This window comes from Westerdykella ornata (genome assembly GCF_010094085.1).
Source record: "Westerdykella ornata strain CBS 379.55 unplaced genomic scaffold EI97scaffold_9, whole genome shotgun sequence".
Lineage (NCBI taxonomy): Eukaryota > Fungi > Ascomycota > Dothideomycetes > Pleosporales > Sporormiaceae > Westerdykella > Westerdykella ornata.
Window position 1 is genome coordinate 639,390 of NW_022986859.1, and position 12,390 is coordinate 651,779.

At 50.8% G+C, this 12,390-nt stretch overlaps 5 protein-coding genes across 5 annotated transcripts; 1 reads left to right on the forward strand and 4 right to left on the reverse strand.

The window, feature by feature from the left end:
* Positions 1-860: 860 nt before the first annotated feature.
* On the forward strand, positions 861-3,301 carry EI97DRAFT_433093 (uncharacterized protein). Its single transcript, XM_033798319.1, has 4 exons — positions 861-1,084; positions 1,138-1,282; positions 1,335-2,262; positions 2,312-3,301. The coding sequence occupies exons 1-4, from the start codon at positions 979-981 to the stop codon at positions 2,918-2,920; spliced, it is 1,788 nt and encodes a 595-aa protein (XP_033654402.1). The 5' UTR covers positions 861-978; the 3' UTR covers positions 2,921-3,301.
* A 346-nt stretch (positions 3,302-3,647) lies between these two features.
* EI97DRAFT_442227 (uncharacterized protein) lies at positions 3,648-4,600 on the reverse strand (the record flags this gene model as incomplete). The annotated part of the gene is made up of 2 exons (XM_033799751.1): positions 3,648-4,115; positions 4,451-4,600. The coding sequence occupies 2 exons, from the start codon at positions 4,598-4,600 to the stop codon at positions 3,648-3,650; spliced, it is 618 nt and encodes a 205-aa protein (XP_033654403.1).
* Positions 4,601-5,810: 1,210 nt separating this feature from the next.
* Positions 5,811-6,412, reverse strand: EI97DRAFT_458191 (uncharacterized protein; the record flags this gene model as incomplete). The annotated part of the gene is made up of 2 exons (XM_033800887.1): positions 5,811-6,284; positions 6,365-6,412. The coding sequence occupies 2 exons, from the start codon at positions 6,410-6,412 to the stop codon at positions 5,811-5,813; spliced, it is 522 nt and encodes a 173-aa protein (XP_033654404.1).
* Positions 6,413-7,466: 1,054 nt separating this feature from the next.
* On the reverse strand, positions 7,467-9,449 carry EI97DRAFT_450138 (efflux pump protein; the record flags this gene model as incomplete). Its single annotated transcript, XM_033800265.1, has 8 exons — positions 7,467-7,880; positions 7,957-8,117; positions 8,170-8,681; positions 8,734-9,002; positions 9,058-9,109; positions 9,158-9,184; positions 9,244-9,293; positions 9,342-9,449. The coding sequence occupies 8 exons, from the start codon at positions 9,447-9,449 to the stop codon at positions 7,467-7,469; spliced, it is 1,593 nt and encodes a 530-aa protein (XP_033654405.1).
* A 369-nt stretch (positions 9,450-9,818) lies between these two features.
* Positions 9,819-11,938, reverse strand: EI97DRAFT_442230 (uncharacterized protein; the record flags this gene model as incomplete). The annotated part of the gene is made up of 5 exons (XM_033799752.1): positions 9,819-10,309; positions 10,436-10,704; positions 10,751-10,972; positions 11,009-11,692; positions 11,850-11,938. The coding sequence occupies 5 exons, from the start codon at positions 11,936-11,938 to the stop codon at positions 9,819-9,821; spliced, it is 1,755 nt and encodes a 584-aa protein (XP_033654406.1).
* Positions 11,939-12,390: the final 452 nt, after the last annotated feature.

A 12,390-nucleotide genomic window follows, 5' to 3' on the forward strand; every position in this document is an offset into this window, starting at 1 on the left:
GTGATGGAGTCTATAGCACATCCTATCTTCGTATATGGAAAATCGTCTTATCGGCCCGGCATTGGTTACTGTCTGTGTCTAGGAGGCCCGTTCACAGTCGGGTTACATTGCGATATTCCAAACTGGTTGCTGACGGAGGTAAGTAATGTAATCTATGTCAAACCATTGAGAGGATTTGTATAGATGGGCTATGCCTCCTTGCATTAATATTTTGGGGCAGGCTCTGTTTCCATGCTTTCTATGGTACCCATTTCCGTATCTATCTTTCTGTGCAACAATGCCCATGTCTCCTTCCAGGAAGTACATCCGTGTCTCTGTCCAGAGTCCCTTGTTTGCACTACACCGTACGCAAGACGGCTGTGAATTATTGGCCCTACATCGTAAAAGCACTTAGCCGGTTACTATTCCCTTTCTTGATCCCCAGATGTCCAGATTTGATCGCAAAAAGGCGGGACGCATGACTCGTACCCACAAACAGCTCGTTCATGTGGTTCACAGGTCAGGCGGGGTAGCGTTGTGGAACAGCGTCAAAGGTGTGACAGAGGGGTCTGCATATGTGTGGAGGAAGGTTCTTCATCGCCTTGTTAAGCATTTCGCGACCCATTATTTATGATGAATAGCGGATTTTTGAGGGGTTCGACGCGCGTGTTATTCTAGATGGCGTGAGTTTATCAGCTCGTGACCATGTCCACTCACGATGACAATGTTGACATAGTGATGGGGCTTGCTGTGGCGCATAGGGAGAGTTGTGTGGTGTAGCTGAATGAGGTGAATTCTGGCTCGTAACGTTGACCGGCGTGCCTTGGCAGTGCACGAACCACAAGGCTTGTTCAGACCGGAACCATTCCCATCCTATCTGACCGGTACACTCCCGGGTCATTCAATTAAGCTGAGAGGAGATTTCGGAAGCGTTCATCTCCTCCGTATCCTCCGTTGTTTCTTCTCCACCGTTCTTTTCCTCTCTACGGAATCGTAATCATGGCGGGATCTATTGATCCAGTTGAATTGGCAAGCCGGCTGTCTGAGAAACAGATGGATTGCTGGCTACATATGGAATCAGAGACCCCATTGAACAAGTATCCCGGTGTGTTTTGCAGTTTTGAATCCTAGTTGGAATATCTTGCTAACAGGGAACAGCAAAGCAACATGCCAGAAGAGTCGCAACTGAACTCGGCGTTTCGGCAGGGCTGTTAATACTCCACGGGGAGATAGCTCGGAACAACAAATACAGCGACATGCCGGCCCCATTTCGCCAGAATCGTTATTTCTACTACCTCACTGGGTTCGGCTCATTTTCGTCTCTTCGTACGAAGTCGCTAACTGTTCGGAAAAAGGTGCAACGAGACCGACTGTCATGTGACATACGATATCGAGCAAGACTCCCTCTCGCTCTATATCCCCAAGGTGGACACTTCACGAATTATCTGGTATGGTCGCGGCTCTACCATTCCCGAGGCATTGGACAAGTATGATGTGGACTATGTCCACCACAACGAGCGGCTACAACATCACACCGACCGGTATCTCCGTGACTACCCCGGCGTTCTATATCTACTCGATCCCAAGGAGTGTAGTCAAATTATACGTCCTGATGACAAGAGATGCGATGTGCAGTCTCTCCTCCCTGCCATGAATCGTGCCCGCGTAATCAAGGATCAGCATGAGATCGACCTTATCAGAAAAGCCAATAAAATCAGCTCTCAAGCACATGTAGAGGTGCTCGCGAATATTCGAAAGTTCACAAACGAGGCCCAAGTAGAGGGGAGGTTCTTAGACGTGTGCGTCTCAAACCACGCAAGGAAACAAGCATACGATATCATTGCTGGGTCCGGTCCGAACGCTGGCACATTGCACTACGATGCGAATAACGAAGACTTCGGTGACCGTCTACTCATGTGCCTCGATGCCGGTTGTGAGTGGCAGAACTATGCCAGTGACATCACTCGCACCTTCCCCTTGACTGGGAAATGGACGAAAGAAGGCAGGGCAATCTACGGCCTGGTGGAGCGTATGCAAAGCTATTGCATTGAGAAACTCAGACCAGGAGTCAGATATCTGGATCTTCATATTCAAGCGCACCAGATTGCAATCGAAGGCTTGCTGAAACTGGGCATCTTACACAATGGGACTCCAGAAGAGATCTACAAGGCTGGGACGAGCAGGGCCTTCTTTCCCCATGGGCTCGGTCATCATATTGGTCTCGAGGTACATGATGTGGGTCACTCAGAGCTGATGAGCGGCTTGAGCACAGCTGAGAAGGAGGTACGTGTCGCTCGACGCAAACAACGCAACCATGTCCTAACGGCCCTAGGTCCCCTCTTTGTTTCCCCAGGATTACCACCTCTCCGTTTACGATCCAGCGCTCTGTTTCGCACCTGCAACACCGAGAAGTGGTCCTCTCCAGGAAGGCATGGTCCTCACAGTTGAACCAGGCATCTACTTCTCCGCCTACGCACTCAAACTGTATTCGAAACACCCAGTCCACAGGAAGTACATCAACGTGCCTGTTCTCAAGAAATACATGTCTGTAGGCGGTGTCCGGATTGAGGACGACATACTCATTACTCGCGACGGCCACGAAAACCTGACCACGGCACCGAAAGGTGAAGCCATGCTGCGTATCATCAACGGCGAGGAGACACCAGACTTGGACGCCATTTGTTCGTCGGCCTCATCTCCCCAGCGTAGTACCGTAGCACCTCAATTAACCGAAGAGAACGAGGAGAAGGAGGAATCGCTAGTACCCGCACCAGGTATCTCGCGGAGCCGGTTATGCCTTCGCTGTCGTGTTTATCGAGCCTCTCACAATACCGATTGCTCTGAGGATTCGCATTCGTATGAGCAAATGAAGATTCCCATTCGTAGGAGCGAATCAATAGGGTTAAACTTTCTACAGCGGGGAGAAGGGAGCCGACGATAATACAGTGATGAGGGCTCAGGGCCCTTCGTCGGGATGATCACCGCGACAGCCGCAGAGCCATTAATGGAGTTCCAGCCGTTCGATTTCGAAGTTCGGTCCCACTCATTGGATCGGTATCTCAGTTAATTTAGGCAATGATCAGCTTTCATCTAGCAGTACGTACTGTTATGCCAGCGCATTTGGTATGTGAGGCTGTGCCTCGGATATAGGATGTTGAGCTACGGGGAAGGCGGAACCTCCTTAATCTTATCGGCAAAGCATGAAGTTTTTCGATGCCATGATTTGGGCGTCTATGATGCGAATGGGAGGGTGAATGTTTCTACACGTACAATTGCAACGCCATTGTATAAGGTCTCTAATCGGTACTAAGTCCATTTAAACCCAACCTCTGGTTTCCATAAGTCCCCGGCCATGCGGCATTGAAAGAATACCCATCCCACCTTCCCGACACCCATGCAACGATACGCTTCAAGTACACATATTCGCATTTGCCTTTCCTTTAGACACTTCACTTTTCGGTGTGAGATCAAAAGCGCCGGACCGGTCTGATAACATGATGATTGTTTGATACATGCATACGATTTTGACTCCTAGCCAGTCCAACCTCTCTTATCCAAATTCCTCGTCATCCTTCTCAGCCTTTCACAGCAGCAAGCCGCGACGTTCCCCAAACAAGCTCTTTCGAGGCCTGAACCAGTTCGAGATCACAGACTAGGTAAACAGAGCCTCACATCTCGCTGTCCCCGTCATCATAATCCAAAGCTCCATCGCTCTCCGAATCAGTGTCGTGCTCATTTACCTGCCGGTCATAGGCCCAGTTACGCTTGGTGGCACCCCGGCCTACTTCACTGACCTCATCCTCCACATCATCCGCCTTTTCACCATCCTTCCAGCCCTCATTCCTCCATCCAGGATGACTGGGCCACCGTCCATTCTCATCCTGGCAAATCCTCGCCATCTCCCCAAATCTCTTCCCATTCTTCCCCACATCAAAGTACACCGGCCTCTCATCAAGCCCGTGACGTGCTTGTGCCAGGTAACGCTGCGGATGCGCGGCCAGTCCCGATCGGGATGGAGGGCTGGTAAGTTGCGGAAGATGTGTTCTGGGAGGCCCGTGTGGTTTTGGATGCGGTAGCCCTTGACGCCCTTGATTGTCATAGAAACATAATGGCCTGGGCGAGTAGTATGAGCGGTGCTGTCACTGGTTTGAGTTTTGGAAGCGTCATTGTTTCGGAGACAGCACTTCTTCTTCTCGTCGCCGTGCTTCTGGATGGGAAGCGATCGCAGAACAAGCGAGCCGAGGCGTCGACAAGGAGATTCGGATGAAGTCGGTCGCTCCTCCTTCCGCCTTCCATGAATGTGTAGAAGGGCTCAAGGGCTCCATCGACCAGACCAACAATCTGCTTCAACAATTCACCCTCATTTTCCAAAGTGCCTCTAATGGGCCCGAACTTGTCCTCCAAACGGTAACAGGTCAGCCTTTCATTGAGGACTGCTATAAGCCCAGACTCTTTATCGGGGAATCTGTACTCTCTTGCCTTGCTGAGCCCCACTATCCTGACCTCGAGAACTCCTTGAAGACTCCACTGAGTCCAGGGCTCCTTCAACCCCCATCTGACTCGCATATTCCAAATTGTTGTTTTTGCCCAGGACACGCGCCAAGTCCCTTCTCTTGCCCATGGGGCCTTGTAGTCACTGCGAGTAGATTTTGTGCTCGCCTTCTCGATATGCAGAAGTCTTTTCCTGTGCACTTCGATCCTCGAAGGCTTCACATATCCCTGGAGCATGTTCCAGACTGGAAGGCATGATCGGGCTCCAGAGTGCGGGTCCAGTCGTCCAAGAACGCGCGTGAGTAGCTCCAGAGGTTAGAGGTAATCATCGGGAGGGCAGCTCGATACCTCAATGTGAGAACGGCCAGCCAGAATGCTCGAACCTGGTCGTCTTCTGCCAGAGATTCATTGGACCAGAGTTCATTGATGTTTTTCTGGTTCAAAGCCCATGATGCTGGTTGGAAGACGTGAGGGTACATCGAACCATTGACTACGGCTCGAGCTGCCACAGAGAGAGGAACAATGCATTGCTCGAGCAGACTCTCATCACTCTGTCCGGCGTTTTAATGTACACCGTGAACAAATCCCCGTCGTAAATCTCGCCTGTGACTGCACAATCAGGCCCGTAAGACGCCAAGTAGGATTCTGAATATCGTGATACGAGCGTGTTTCAATATATATCTGTTGGAAACGTGTTAGAAAAACAGGTATAATGCCTACAGATTGCTCCTACTAACATGTGTTGTAGGATAACACGCCTTTAGATCTAACACGTGTTGCAGCGTAACAGCATGTTAAAAGCATGGTAGGCTGCAGACTCTGTTAGAGCTCCTGCCTCTGTTCGCGCGTACAGGTCTGTTAGGAATTTCTGCGTTCCTAGGTCTTAGCATTTCTTAGTAGCTGCAAAATAGGGTAAATGTTCTACGTATCTGCGTAGAAATAGAAAAATAAGACATGCAGCGCAAACTTTAGGCCTAGAATACCACGCAGAGATCTTAATTGCATGCGCGCAGTCTCTGCGCAGTGTCTGTGTAGCCTCTGCGCGTAGAGGTGCAAGACAGGGAGGACAGTAGAAGGCAGGAGGCACGAAGGCAGGAGGCACGAAGGCAGGAGGCACGAAGGCAGGAGGCACGAAGGCAGGAGGCACGAAGGCAGGAGTTAGAAAGGCAGGCGAGGCTGCTCCCCTCTGTTACATGCTTAGGTCTGTTAACAGCATGTTGAAATGAACACCCTGTTAGAAGAATTAGCTTAAGTCGCTGCTTTTCAACGGAAGATCTGTTAGCTGCCTAACAACCTTTAACAATTATAACCTAATTATTCAGAAAATCCTATATAGCGTCTTACGGGTCCATCTTGCCATGCGGCCCGTTGGCAGCCCTTGTGGCCTTACAGTGCGGCGGAGCGAAAATCTTCTTCAATTCATTCTTGTACTCACGCGCCCAGTACAAACCCGTAGCCTTATACACGAGGACTTGTACCGCGGAGAACCTCTTCCGCCACGACTCATCCGTCAGGTGCTTGCTGGACTCATATTTGTTGTTCAGGATCTCTGCCGCTCTGGTGAGACTGTAGTCCGCCTTTGGCTTCAAGGGCGAGCGCATCTCGGAGATTTCGCAATGGTAGGGACGTAAGTATCGGAAGGCTGGGAGGTCCCAGTCGATAGGGCAGGCGTCGTCTTGTGTGCCTACGGGGGCAGGTTGTGGGGCAGGCGCGAGTGAGGCTTTGACGGCTTTAGTGGTCTTGTGCGAGTTTGAACCAGCAGCACCGTTGGTCGTCTTTGGCTTCTTCTGCTTTTGCGACGTCTCAGAATCTGGCTGGACGGGAGTTTCGTCAATACTCTCGTCGCGTTTCCGCTTTTTGGCTTGCAAAATAACGTCGTGGCACGGTGGCTTACTTCGGGTTGGAAGTCCGACTCAGAACTGGAGTCTTGCGGACGGCCCATTCTGTCTAACAATCTGATTCCTTGAACGACGGGTATATTCAGAGCAGGAGGGGAGCTGTGGCCTTGCGGCAAACGTACTGATTGGCGTTTAAGCGTCAAAAGAGCCGGCAAACCAGGGCACTGAGCTGCGTAATGGTGTCTGTCAAGTGATGGTTGGAGACAACCTTTTGGGAACAAAAAAGATGACGATTGCCAATGGAATGCCGAGGTCGTTTTGTAACAGCGACAGAATGCGGATTGCGACTGGACGTCGTGGGCTCAAGGGTTTTGTTGTTTGAGTTGCAATTTGAGAAGAGCAGAGAAAGATCGGATGCAAGGGTTCAAGAGGTTGAAGAGCACGAGGAGTCAAGGAGGTCGAAGAAATCCAACGAAGAAAAGCGGAAAAAAACAACACTAATTCTCTATTAAAAGTTCTATATAGAGCGAGTCGAGAGCTTGGACCTGCATACTGGGCAACCCAATGAAGTCAGACAGTGAAAGCTGTCTTCCAGCGTTGGACGAAACGAAGCGGAGTGAAAGTCTCGGTTTTTGTGCGAACATCTTTCCGCGTAACTGTGACTGTATACATCTCACGTGAAAACACTAACCATGCCTGCACTTCATTTCCGAAGTCAGGTGGTGTTGCTCCGGAGACTTGAGGCAGTGAATGGGCACTGGACGGAGAATGGGAAGCCACTAGTGGCCATGGCAGGTGGATGACAAAGCCGCCAAACCCTGCCACTCCGGTTTCCTCTTTTGCGTAACTCTTAATGCGAATAATTATGCCGCCATATAAGAAGTGGTAATGCGTTGCTGGCAGGCGGTGATCATGAAGTCTCCAATTGCATTCGGTTTCAGTGTATGTCTCTAAAGTTTATATATTACAAGAGCCCTATCTAATAGTAAATGGAATGAATGATTAACCAAATCTAATTTGAGCTTTTCCTTGCTAGTCCCAAAACGCGGTTTGCCCCTGCTCGAATGCGAAAGCCTGAATAATGGGGACCACTACGCCTTTCGTCGAGGTCACCGCAACCAGAGCCGCCGATCCACGTCGATCCCACATGGCGACCGTTCAAACCGTGTCTCCTTCCCGCACATCTCCCTTCTCCTGCTCCTCATTCTTTTTGGCCCTAACATCGTTCCATCCCATCCCCCACGACGCCGCAAAACTAACAACCGACAGCCCCGCCAGCATCAGGAAGACATTGCGCACTCCTGACGAATAGGCCCGCAACACCGCATTCAACTCAGGACTACCAGGCGGGACCAGACTCCGTACTGCTCCTGCACTCCCGCCGGCAGCCAGTGCGGCTTGCGTTGATACAGAGGGCGCGTTCTTCTTGAGTTCTGAGACGATGGTTTGTGTGAAGATTGTCGTGGCAATGACGAGGAATACGGATGTGCAGAGGTTGTACGTAAACATGAGAATGGCAAGAGAGACGGGAATTTGGGCTGGCGGGAGCGCAGTCTGAATTGCTATTGTTGGCTTCGGGAGTGACAACGTCAGCACATCTGTTTGAGAAGTTGGGAGTTGAGATAGGGCGTTAGAAAAAGCTACTGACAATTTGCATTCCGGCGCCTCGTCCAGCCCCCAGAAGGATCTGGTAACCGATCCATGTCGCTGTGCTTGTGGTTGGGGAAAATGTAGAGACCAGTCCGTTGCCAATGGCCGTAAGAACGCCGCTGAAGAGGGACCAAGGGAGATAATATCCCAATTTCGACACTGCTTTCGTAAGTATCCCCATAAGAACTAATCGAGAACACATGTTACTTACCGCCTGCTCCGGCGAGGACAGCAAACACCAGCTGCGGCAATATTGCTGGAAATACGCTTACGCCACTCATCGTCGGGCCTGATCCCTTGACTGCCTGGAAATAGATTGGCAGGTAGTTGGAGCCAACCACGACTGTCCCCATTGAAGTAATATTCACCAACGCAGATGTCCACATGACGCGATGCTTGATCATTGAGCCCGGAATCATCGCTCGTTCGCCCATATGCCACTCCCAAAATCCGAACACTATCGCCGTTACACCTGCCCCGCAAAGCAAGCCGATTATGACAGCACTATTCCATGCATGAGAATGTTCGCTGCCAAACTGAAGAGCTAGGAGCAACATGACAGCGGCAGGGGCGATGAGAGCGAAGCCTGGAAGATCGAGGTCCGGAAGGATTTTTCGAAGGAGGTTGAGCGATAGACGTTCTTTGACAGTGAGGTCCGGAATGTTGATCAACAGGAGCAGAAGAAAGGCAATGCCGCCCACAGGCAAGTTTATAAAGAAGCACCTAAGTTGTCAGTCGTCCCGTTCAAGGTGTACGAGTGAGCTCTTAGCTGTACCATCTCCAAGTCGCGTACTCTGTCAATGCGCCGCCTACCAAGGGCCCCGTTACGATGCCCAACGAGCCAACACCCATCATAATGCCAGTGTATAGGGGCCGTTTGGCTAGTGGTGTTGCGCCAGCAATGATTGTCATACCGCCGTTCATCAATCCCGACGCACCTAGGCCTGCGACGCCGCGGCCAATGATGAGGGCGGCGGACGTAGGAGCGACGCCGCATATAAGGGAACCAAGTTCAAAGATAAAGAGAAATACAAGGAAGGTGTACTGGACGCGATGGTCAGCCCAGTGTTTCCGCTGCCTAGCAGTCGGCAAGTTTTACCTTTGCACGAAAATGTGTGTACAGCTTGCCGCTAAGCGGTTGTAGGGCTGCACTGTCATCGGTAAGTTTGTGTGGGCATATAATGTTTAGAGAAAGTTACTTGGCGAGTGGATAAGCCCCGGTATACCTGTTGTGAGAAAGTTAATCTTTCCATCTCGTCTTTTCTGGTCAGTTTCATTAACATACCATCCAACATCAGGGAGAGAGCGGAACTGGGTGGTGATTTGAGGAATGGCCTGGACATGGTCAGAGATAATAGAAATGGCACGGTTACAGAGACTTACAGTTCCCAATATAGCTTGATCCAGCAGTAACAAGTATGCTATCAAGGTCACACTGCCTATCACGGCGGCCAGCTTGGATCCCGTGATGTATTCTGTGTTCTCCTTCATCGCTGTATCTGGAAGGGAGGACACTGAGGTCTCTTGGAATGGAGGTTCAGAGCTTGGCTGCTGCTCGTGGGATTCATCTAGTGGCCCTGAAAGATTTGACTCGTGCTTATGAGGCGCTCCCTCCTCGGCAGACGCCATAGTCGTAATGTTCAATGATATTGCGGGGGAAGACCTGGAATCGACACACGAATGGAGATTTGACACAGAATGTCTTGGAAGGGTAGTAAGTCACACTCTATATACAAGGCTTCCTTATATTGTATTTGCTGCTGATCGGAATTCGGGATCTGGGAGCCCCGACATCATCGACAAGCACGAACTCCGATCACGTGATTTGAACGGATTGGCTCTCAATGTGGACCTCCAACCTTAGGCGGCCCAAGCGGGTGTCAGAAAAATGTCTGTGAACCAGGAGTCATCCAGCATATTGAAGTCGATAGGTGCGAAACTCATTTCCTCGTTGGCCACTGGCGCGTCGCTCGAGGCCAGTCCTTCAGACCATTTTGGGAAAGCTTGTCGTAACTTGTCTGCACCCTTCAACCATATACTATGTTTGACCCCACTCTTTGCGGCCACGTGTGCATGCGCTTCTTGTAGTCGTGTTGTAGCTCGATTCAGGTACGACACAACAGCTGCCGATTGTTCCGCCGCAGCGCGATCCCACCATGGCTCGTCCAGATGCGAAAGGCGGCAAAGGACTTGAATGGCATGCATAAAGTGTATAATGACATGCATGGTACCGCCTGTGTATTGCGGCATGCCAAAAGATAGATAATTTTCACTGGCGCGCTTGGCTGCGTCAAGACAGGCGAGCAGGTATTGTGGACGACGGAATTCAAAAGGGTTGTCGAGTGATGTTGCTGGTAGTCTTTGACAGAAAGCGATCTCATGAATGAGGACTTCGGCATTGTACAAATGGGATAATATGACTTCTGCTCTTCGTCAGAAGGGGGTGGCATGGCTTCTGACAGAGGGAAATCACTCACTGTTAGAAAGCAGATCGGCTGTTATTGAGCCCCGAGTTCTTTCAAGGGCATCTTTTAAAGGCTTTATCTGCGCCAGCACGGAGTCCGTACTCTCACCGGCTCTGTGCATCACCTTTAGAGCTTCTCGTGAAATGCGGGACAGTCGAGCCAATATCACAAGGACCGTATCGCCTGGACATTCGGGTTCCTGAGCGAGGTGTTGAGCGGATCTCTCCATTTCAGAACTCCAGCGCATAAAATCATAATCAGGCATTGGCATTACTGATACACTTCTAGGGTCAACATGTAGCCCATGCGCAAGATGTCGTCACTTACTTCACGCTCATTATGAAGGAGGCCAGAAGGATACGCCTTTCCTCTGGTGTGAAAGTCCTTGTGATTGCACAGTGGTTCGCAATAGTCTCATTTGAGGCAATGAACAATGGCGGAAGTGTATTACTGGCGGGACCGTCTAGTCCCAGTTCGGAAACCAAAGCCTTTGCGATGTTGGCCAGAACGCCCATATATGGACGACCACTTCGGGAAAAGTGGTGTTTCCTTTAAGAAGCTGTCAACGGCAAACCAACTTCATACATGCGTGTGCTACCATACCAGGATATGTGGATCAGAAGTCCAAGAAGCAAATCTACGCTTCTCTCTCCTTCCATGACAATACGCTTCGCAATTGTCTCTCGTATCTCTTGTCCAAGCTCATCTTGTTTGGAAAGAGATGTCTCAAGAACAGCTCGCATGTTTAACCAAGTGAAGGGCTTATCCTGTTGGAATTGTTCTACTGTAGTATGCGGAGAGATGTAGATGCAAGGGTAATAGGAGAGATGGTGGGTCTGGAAATCGCAGAAAACGGATGCGGCGTGCTCACCCGTTTCTGAAGCGGAAAGAGATTTCCCACTATGGTCTGTTGCAGTAAAACTGGAGGAATTCTGAGAGTTTGGTGCGGTTAACCGGACGGGGAGGTCGCACGGCACTTCGGGTATTCGATGACCATTGCTAGATGAAGGGACCCAGACACTCGCATAGTGGTTCGGCAGGAACTGGGGTGACAAACGTTCCTGCCTCAGTGAAGGCGTTGTGGCCCGCGGTATGCCGTCTTGAGCAATACCAGGTTCGCACGGAGAATGTGTCATTCCGCGGCGGAGCCTGGCAACATCATCTACGTTCTCTTCTAGCTGTCGCCGATTATCAGATGGCCTCTTTCTCCTACTGCCGCGTTTGCGAGTGTGAGGAGCAGGCTCACAATTCTTGCCGAGGCGGTGGCATCTATAGTCAAAGTGAGCTCGGTGGATCAAGGACGAGAGGCTCAGACAACTTCCAGCTCCCGGCTATCTGCATTAGGCGCAGAGATGAACATCCATATCCACAGGTCCGGTCCGGAGCGCAAAGCCTCCCTTCTTATCCCTTGGTAGTGATCACTTACCTGTGGCAGCTGCTACCGCCGCTCAAACGGACACACTTCGTTTTTGACCGGACGCAGTGGGCACAGGCATTGCCATACGGGGCGTCCATCCCTCAGGTCCAAGAGGTCAAAGTTGAGATATGATCTTGGTATGATAGAAAATATTCTGCTGAGGCAACCTTGGGCATTGATGCCTAGATGACAGCGCGGTGAATCGATCTCTGAAACATGCACCCGCCGCTGTGCTGTTTGCGAGACAGTCGCAAAGTTGTGGTCCCTTGTTTCTCTAGAGGCCCGGGTAATGCGGAGATGGAGTTCCCGTACCTGATGAACAGTGCGTCAATTGTTCGGTTGTGGGATGTTGGATGTTGTCATGAAGTTGTCTCGGATATTTGCTTCTTAGGGTTAGCGCCTCAAATTCCGCGCCTCGCCTGTCTCTCGCGTCTCTCGCGTCTCTCGCGTCTCTCGCGTCTCTCGCGTCTCTCCTGGCACGGGTACGGGTCAAACGTTCACGCTCGCGTCTTTCTCGCAGAACTGACATGTTATGTGTCTATACCTGTTT